General features: G+C 40.4%; 1 protein-coding gene across 1 annotated transcript; it reads left to right on the forward strand.

Moving 5' to 3' along the window:
* The first annotated feature begins 1184 nt into the window (after positions 1–1184).
* On the forward strand, positions 1185–8418 carry cts12 (cathepsin 12). The gene is made up of 8 exons (XM_078258095.1): positions 1185–1215; positions 4267–4412; positions 4506–4625; positions 5268–5432; positions 5528–5749; positions 6284–6452; positions 7405–7510; positions 7641–8418. Exons 1-8 carry the CDS (start codon positions 1185–1187, stop codon positions 7738–7740), a joined length of 1059 nt encoding a protein of 352 aa, XP_078114221.1. The 3' UTR covers positions 7741–8418.
* Positions 8419–8940: the final 522 nt, after the last annotated feature.

Here is an 8940-nt window from a genome sequence, read left to right on the forward strand (position 1 = left end):
AGGACATATAGATTATGATATACTTGTACCTGAGTTCATCTAATTGTTCTATTCCACTACATTTCAAAGGCAAATTAGTCATTTTACTCTACTACATTTATTTGGCAGCTGTAGTTCATTTATTATTATGTTTACATTACTGTAAATAAACGGGTGATAAACTCATAAATTACAACACTGATTAAACAAGTGGTCCTTAACTTTTTTTGGCTCGCGTCCCTTACAGTATCTAGTTGGGGCCCCTCATCACATTTCATTCATTTAATCTTTAACAACAGCGTCCCACTCCCTCCCGCTCCCTGAGATCCTCTTCCTCCATACACCTGTCTGTCCCCTCTGCCCGTCTCACCACCACGGGGAGCAGAGCATTCAGCCGCTCTGCTCCCCTTCTCTGGAACTCATTACCACCCCAACTCAGAAACATCGATTCATTCCCCCATTTCAAATTGCAACTCAAAACACATCTGTTTAAAACCGCCTATTCCACTTGATGTCAATTGCTCTGCCTCTTTCTGTTGTTGTTATTGTTGTTATTCTTTATTTTTTGCTGTTTTTAAATGTCTGTATGTATCCCCGTACGGTATCCTTGAGTACCGAGAAAGGCGCCTTTAAATAAAATGTATAATTATTATTATTTAACAGTGAGTTGTTAGCATTAGTTCCACCAAATAGTGATTTATGCCTCTAAGCTGCACAGACGGTTTCAATTTGTTTAACTGTTCCAGGCCCGTATATGTCTAATTTTACATTATTTTACAACAATGTGAAGATTTGAGAATTATTTTTTTTCAACTACAAATTTGTGTAGCAGACCATTGCTTTTTTCTGCCCCATTAATCACAACCCCAAAGATGCATTTCATTTTTTATTTAAGTAAATGATCTGTGTACTTCCTCCACCGCTGTTTTTGAAAAGTTAGCTGTCAGGTGTTGTGCTCACTTATAAACAGGTCATTGAAGGATTTACAATATTGCAGCTTTAGCTCTCTCTAAACGATAATAGAGGTATTGGAGCAGGCAAAGCATCTTATTTTTGTTGACTAATGTCCTTCTCAGGTGCTGGCATAAGTGTTGATTAAGGGATCCATTAAAGTATAGTGAAAACATGTAGGCTACTTATTGCAAAGCTTTATAAGGAAGGTTGACAGTGAGTCTGTTGCTGTGTAGAGGAGTATCTCTCAGACCATGGGAACAAAACAGACTCACATCCATGAAGGTAAGCTGGCCAGGGCTTTTTATTTCATATGGAGTACAGTGTTAGAAAAAAAAAAAAAACATCTGAAAGTCTACCTTTTATTTTAAAGACATCTTGCATTTTAAAATGCAAATTGCTCAGTTTCATTAATTGTCACGAGACATACATGGCTTTTTTGTTTGTTCAGTAAAAAGCCCTTTGTTGTGGAGAGAATCACCTCTGCTAAATTAAATTAAAGTATTTAAGCTTACAGGCTGCTTTGTCCATGCAGCAACATGTACGGTTTTGTGCTGTGATCCATTGATAAATTATGTATCAGACATATTGCATCTTTTTACATCAAATTGCATTTTAGTGAGAGTTAAGTCATAAAAATGACATGGAGGGTCATGTTAGTAATGTAGCCTTGAGGTGTAGAATTCCATGAGAGAGTGCGTATCAACCCCATTTTAGAAATCAATATAACATTTTACATATTTAGAACACACATCCTGGATTTTTACAATAGGTAGCTGCTGTCTTTCCTCTACCATGGAATAAGCACATTTAATTATAGAAAAGTTTCATGTTTTGCTGTTGATTAGCTAAAATGGCACATTTTGGACTTGGTAGAGGAAGATAATAAAAATATAGCATCACCCTCTATATCCACACTTTGTATTGCTGCCATCTGGCCGCAGATACAGAACTGAGGTGTAGAAAGACTTGCTTTGACAGAAGTTTTGTCCCTTCTGCCATTGCACTGCTGAACAAACCATCTCGCTGACCTTGTATAGATCCGGTGTCGTTGTTGTAAATGTGCTTGTTTCTATTAGGGCTGCACAATATATTGTTTTTTTTCAATCGCCATCACAATATCACCTGGCGCAATACACATATCGCGAAAAGCTGCAACATATTGCGAGAGACAGAGAGATTTTTTGTGTTAGTTAAAGGGAAAATATCAGTAGAAAACTACACGTTGAATGTAACAGTCATTCTTTTTTTAACAGTGACTCTTAAATTCAATTCAATGTTCAATTTGTTAATCAAAGAATGTTAGAAATGATTTCCTTTTATTTGTTTTAAATTCAACAAGCAATTTGTTGTGTTTTAGAAGAATAGTGAAAGCAGCAGCCCAGAGATTGGGACTCGGGTTTGAGACTCGGACTCAAGTCGCGCTTAAGTTGCACACACAGGGACTTCAGACTTGACTTGAGACTCGTCCTCATAAGACTTCAGACTTGACTCAGGACTCGAAATGCAGGACTTGTGAACATTCTTTATTTTTAGGAAACGTCTGATGAATGTTCTTCCCCTCCCTGCGTATCCTCTAACCTACCTACGTCACACGTAATCTGTAACGTATGTGCTGCACGGCCACACCAGCTGCTGTGCCGTTCATCAGAAGCTTTGGCTTTAAAAACTTCAGACAACAAGGCCCACACAAAAGAAGTGCTGCTGAATGCAAAATATGTGGTATCAAGATAAAAGATTCAGGCTCAACCACATCTCATTTTATCAGGCACCTGAAATTGCACCCTGATAGGTTAGCAAACATGTCAAGCTAAGCATTGGCCATTGACTTGGACTCTAGCTCAGAGACTTGAGACTTGACTTGGACTCTAGCTCAGAGACTTGAGACTTGACTTGGACTCTAGCTCAGAGACTTGAGACTTGACTTGGACTCTAGCTCAGAGACTTGAGACTTGACTTGGACTCATTTTATCAGGCACCTGAAATTGCACCCTGATAGGTTAGCAAACATGTCAAGCTAAGCATTGGCCATTGACTTGGACTCTAGCTCAGAGACTTGAGACTTGACTTGGACTCTAGCTCAGAGACTTGAGACTTGACTTGGACTCTAGCTCAGAGACTTGAGACTTGACTTGGACTCTAGCTCAGAGACTTGATACTTGACTTGGACTCATTTTATCAGGCACCTGAAATTGCACCCTGATAGGTTAGCAAACATGTCAAGCTAAGCATTGGCCATTGACTTGGACTCTAGCTCAGAGACTTGAGACTTGACTTGGACTCTAGCTCAGAGACTTGAGACTTTACTTGGACTCTAGCTCAGAGACTTGAGACTTGACTTGGACTCTAGCTCAGAGACTTGAGACTTGACTTGGACTCTAGCTCAAAGACTTGAGACTTGACTTGGACTCTAGCTCAGAGACTTGAGACTTTACTTGGACTCTAGCTCAGAGACTTGATACTTGACTTGGACTCTAGCTCAAAGACTTGAGACTTGACTTGGACTCTAGCTCAAAGACTTGAGACTTGACTTGGACTCTAGCTCAAAGACTTGAGACTTGACTTGGACTCTAGCTCAGAGACTTGAGACTTGACTTGGACTCTAGCTCAAAGACTTGAGACTTGACTTGGACTCTAGCTCAGAGACTTGAGACTTTACTTGGACTCTAGCTCAGAGACTTGATACTTGACTTGGACTAGCTCAAAGACTTGAGACTTTACTTGGACTCTAGCTCAAAGACTTGAGACTTGACTTGGACTCTAGCTCAAAGACTTGAGACTTGACTTGGACTCTAGCTCAAAGACTTGAGACTTTACTTGGACTCTAGCTCAAAGACTTGAGACTTGACTTGGACTCTAGCTCAAAGACTTGAGACTTGACTTGGACTCTAGCTCAAAGACTTGTGAGCATCTCTGAAGCAGCCGAAATGCAGAACTGAGTACATTTTAAAATCTGTTTATTTATCGCAAGTAATATCGTTATCGCAATATTCAACAAACGATATCGCATATCGCCTATTTTCCTCATATCGTAGTTTCTATATGTCTATATACCTGTCTTTATGTTATCTGTTGATGTATTTGTAAGTGCATATTGCCATGTGCATGAAACTGACTGTGAAAACAAATCTCCTTTCTGGGACAATAAATAAGTTTTTATCTATGTATAGCAGTGACGCAGACAGTTTGGGTCTGAAGATTTAGCCACCACGTGTAGAATAACTTTACAAAACACTACACAAATATTAGGATTGAACAGCTTGCAGTTAGTTTCTACTCTGACTTGCTGAGCTCGACAGAAGGTGTGACTCCACCGTGGTGCTCTTGTCCTTGTAGTGCAGCTGGCCTACGTCCTGCTGCGAGCGGCGCTGCTCTCTGTGCTGCTGTGCGGCCCGCAGCGAGTGGCCTCGGACTCAGATGAAGTGGTCCAGACGGAGTGGGAGGTCTGGAAGAGCAGCTACGGCGTAGCTTACGAAAAAATGGTGAGACCGACTCCACATGTCAAATACAAGTGTAAGTCCACATGATCCGATTCACTTGAGTTTTCCTGTGATGTGTTTTGTGTCATCATGCAGGACGACATGCAGAGGAGAGCCATCTGGGAGGAGAACAAGCACATGATTGAAAACAACAATCAAGGGTTTTTCATGGGGATGAGGCCGTTCACTATGGCCATGAATAAATATGGAGACCTGGTAAGGAGTAGTGTTTTTCTCTCTACGCTAAAAGCAGAGACACACAGAAAAACCGTCACAGGTCAGACTCAAACCCTGGACCTTCTGCGTCGAGGAATAAACCTCTACATATGTGCGCCCATTCTACCAACTGTGCTAACCCGGCCACAATTCACTGTATCTTTAATACAAGTCCAAATAAAAAACATTGTAGTACAATACAAATTCTGATTTTTTTTCTTGCCAAAAGTTGAATGAGATGATTGAAACCACTCTCATGTTTGTATGGTCAATATTTAGCTTGGCATACAATAAGACTCTAGGAAGTTACCGCGTCCGACCAAGAAAAAGTCCAGCAGATAACCCCCGTAAAACCATGAAGTGCCATTTTAAAATTTGTCTTACGGATTAAACGGAGAAAATATAATTAGTGAGCTTAAAAGGTGCTGGTAGATGAATTTTGTTACTTTTGGACACAGCCAGGCTAGCTGTTTCCTCCAGTTTTTGGCGGCTAAACTATCCGTATATCCGTCTATCCGAATAAACTAAGTGTATTCTTTTTTTTTATTGGCTTAAATAAATATGGTAAGTTGTTTTGATTAACCGATATGCCAACATCAATAACATATGGGAAACAATCTTCTTTATGTTCTCCATTTGTAGACGAGAAACGAGTACAAGGTTTTGCAAGGTGCCACGATAGACTCCCAGTTTGTGAAGCGAGGGAAGACCGTCTCGGGCCGAAAGCTGCGTATCAATGCTAAAAAGTTAGATGCTATGATTGTGGACTACAGGAACATGGGTTATGTCACTGAGGTGAAAGACCAGGTAAGACTCTTCTAAATGCATCTTCAGTGGGGTTTATCCAGACTGAATCATGATCGCCTTCAAATCTCCTGTATGTTTTTAAATGTTCTTCGTAGGGTTACTGTGGCTCGTGCTGGGCCTTCAGCACTACGGGAGCTATCGAGGGACAAATATACAAGAGGACAGGTCAGCTTGTATCGTTGAGTGAACAAAACCTGGTGGACTGCTCCAGATCGTATGGTACCTACGGCTGCAGTGGTGCCTGGATGGGCAACGCCTATGACTACGTGGTCAACAACGGGCTGCAGTCGACAAACACCTACCCATACACCTCAGTGGTGAGGCTTAGGCTACATTTACATTGCTACATTTTGGTTTGTAAGTTGAGTTTTGAGCCAAAAGTGAACTCCGTGCACACAAGTGTTTTTAGCTTCAGTAGAAGAACTAATCTGTTTAAACTAACACGGCCAAACCGCATATCTCATGAACATTCTCGTATACTGGGCATTCGCGTACCGGGGGAAAACAGGAGGCACCCATTGCTGGTAGTTGCCATGGTAATGTTAGAAGCTTAGTCAGTGTTGGTGTTACCAAAGGTCTCCGTTTGCGGCCGTTGAGACTGCAACACAACCCTGGCGATTCCAAACCAAAACAGGGTCAGAAGTGTTTTCAAATTTCTCTGGAAAGGGGGGCTGGGAAACGCCAGAGCAGTGTGAACCCGAGGTGCAAATGTAGCAAAAGATATTCGTTTTAAACCAAAACGTAAATGTAGCCTTACATTGCTGGCTCAGCTTCCATCAGAACATTCAAAGTGGTTGATCATTCTGTGTCCAGCTTGCCATTATTTTTGAGCTCTCTGTTTCTCTCAACAGGACACCCAGCCCTGTTACTACGACAGCAGACTTGCAGTTGCCCATATCAAAGACTACAGGTTCCTGCCCAAAGGAGATGAGCAGGCTCTGGCTGATGCCGTGGCAACTATCGGTCCAATCACAGTAGCTCTTGATGCAGATCATTCCAGCTTCCTGTTCTACAGCTCAGGTTAATTGTAAAATCGTTGTGTATATGACCGTTCTATTCAACATTGTGAAACGGTCGCAGTTTTAAACAAGTGGTTAAAGTTGTGAAAAGGAAATACTTGGTTTGGTTAAGGAAAAGATCATGGTTTGGGTTCAAATGAGAATGTTTGTTATGGATGTAAGTCTGTGGCATGGTCACAGATTGACGTAGTTATGTTAGTTAACTTAAAAAAAAGTCAACTCAGACTTTTGGTTTCAAATGGGACACAAACAGCAGTCTCCTGGGTGAAAGTCCTGTGTTTGTTTGACCCATCCATCCTCCCCGTCCTTACGCGGACTTTGGTGCTCTTTATACTACCTCACCTGACTTCCTCCTTTGCTCCTGTCATAATTACTACGGCCACTAGATGTCACCGCCTAACAGCAAATGTAAATATGGGTTGGAATAAGCTGCTTGCACAAAAAACCTATATGGTTATTTTTTTGGTGAGAGTGACAGTCTGATTAAAATATATATTTTAAAACCGCTGTAATCCATATTTTTAAAATGATCTGGAATCAAATTACTACGTCTATGTGAAAGATGTGACAAACCCCGATAGAGTAAACCCACTGTAGGTTACTTGCCCAGCACCAAACAGCAGACAGACAAAGTTAGCAGCTAGCTGGTGAACATAGTAGAGCATTTGGCAGCTAAAAGCCAGATAATTAAGAGTTGGTGGAGACCAAAACAAAGCTAAAAGGAGAGTGAATATTAGGCTTATATTCATCAGGTGGACATAAAAATGACTCCACAAGAATGCTAATGTTGCTCTGTGTCTGCTGTCTGATGTGTAAATAAGCAAAAGTATGCTAAGAAGTTCGTCATATTACCTTTAAAGTTGATAAAATGTTACTGTTGTCTTTACAACTTGTTTCCGCTGCCCCAAGGTGGCCAAACAATAAATTAATCCAGGTTGAAATGTCTTTTGCAGGAATATACAATGAGCCAGCCTGTAACCCTAACAATCTGAGTCATGCGGTGCTGCTGGTCGGCTACGGTTCTGAAGAAGGCCAAGACTACTGGATCATCAAAAACAGGTCAGAAAAACTCTCCACATATAGAATAACATGGGTTGATTTTGTCGAACACTACATGTTCTATTATATAACACATGTACAAGTCTTTCTTGTATTTTGTTTAAATATGAATTGTTGTTTTTCGTTTTAGTTGGGGAAGCAGTTGGGGCGAAGGTGGCTACATGCGAATGGTCCGAGATGGCAGAAACACTTGTGGCATCGCAAGCTATGCTTTGTACCCTATTCTGTGATTCTGATAAGATGCTTAAGTCGTGTGCTAATGCTGAACTCTTTCACTGCTGTCAGTGGGTCTCGGAAAACAACATCAGCTATTGCTTTAACAGCCCATATCATCTCTAAAACACTCCTGTCGTCCATATTTTCTGAACCTTTCTGACACTGTATACATGTTTTGAGCTCATATGAACCTTTGACAGTGAACACTTTGCTTCTCTCAGGGATGTAGTGCACATACCAACCTGTGGCCAGAAATACTGTTAGCCTTCCTAAAGTTTGATTGATTAGTCTAACTCAACAAATATTTTAAAAAAAACAACAACTGCAATTTAAATAATTTAAAGTGAAACTATGGACAGAAGTAAAAACACATTCTTCCACTTTCAAATGAAAATGTGAATTTGGAAGTAATATGGGATTTTGCTACTACAATCTTTAAGCTAATGGTGGTTAATTTTAGCAAATGTTAGCAAACTTGCTGTATAGTAGACATTACTTAGTCAGTTCACTGACTTGGGACTTGTGAAATGAGTAATAACTAAATGATTAATTACCATTATGCAACCCCAACGTACATTTTGTGAATTTTAAACAAACCTCTCACTGAATACTGAATGACTCACTGAGCAATGCTTGCCACAGTTTATTTTTTACTTTCTTGTTATATCTCCAGACTGCAAAACTTTGGTATTTTTATTACAGTAACACTTATTATACTTAGTACAAAATTACATATTTAGTAGGGGATGGATGACAAGGTGGTGGTTTGGGGGGGGAGGGTGGTTATGGGCTTAACGTGAATATGTTTGAGACAGAACAAATAATATGGTGCTTTGTATTTTCAATGCAAATAAATGTTTCTGCATTTTTTTCTACCATTATAAACAATATTTTATACCTACTGGATAAACTGAAATGTTTTAACTTCTTGACTGACTGGTAAATAAAGTGATAACCATTTCATAAGTGTATTTGTCACTTGATCTGCACGTTGCATAGTTTAACCAAACACAGTTCACATACACGATCCACAGCTTCCTACAGTTCCTAATGTCTGAAGTTCAACCACACCTCACTGAACCTTGAGCCTAACTATGCACTAGCTCACACTCATCCACACATACTGGTTCTTACCGTCCCGCTCTTCTTTATGTGTCGCATGTAAAAAGCTCCAAGGTTCATCTGCTGCAGGGTTTACCTGGGGAGAATAAGGA

The sequence above is a fragment of the Sander vitreus genome, chromosome 9 (assembly GCF_031162955.1).
Source record: "Sander vitreus isolate 19-12246 chromosome 9, sanVit1, whole genome shotgun sequence".
In the NCBI taxonomy this organism is placed as follows: domain Eukaryota; kingdom Metazoa; phylum Chordata; class Actinopteri; order Perciformes; family Percidae; genus Sander; species Sander vitreus.

Bases quoted from the DNA above. Each gene is read 5' to 3' on its own strand.
- cts12 (XM_078258095.1), top strand. From the start codon at position 1,185: ATGGGAACAAAACAGACTCACATCCATGAAG. The intron at 5,750-6,283 runs GTGAGGCTTAGG...TTCTCTCAACAG, and splicing joins CCTACCCATACACCTCAGTG to GACACCCAGCCCTGTTACTA. The intron at 6,453-7,404 runs GTTAATTGTAAA...TGTCTTTTGCAG, and splicing joins CTTCCTGTTCTACAGCTCAG to GAATATACAATGAGCCAGCC.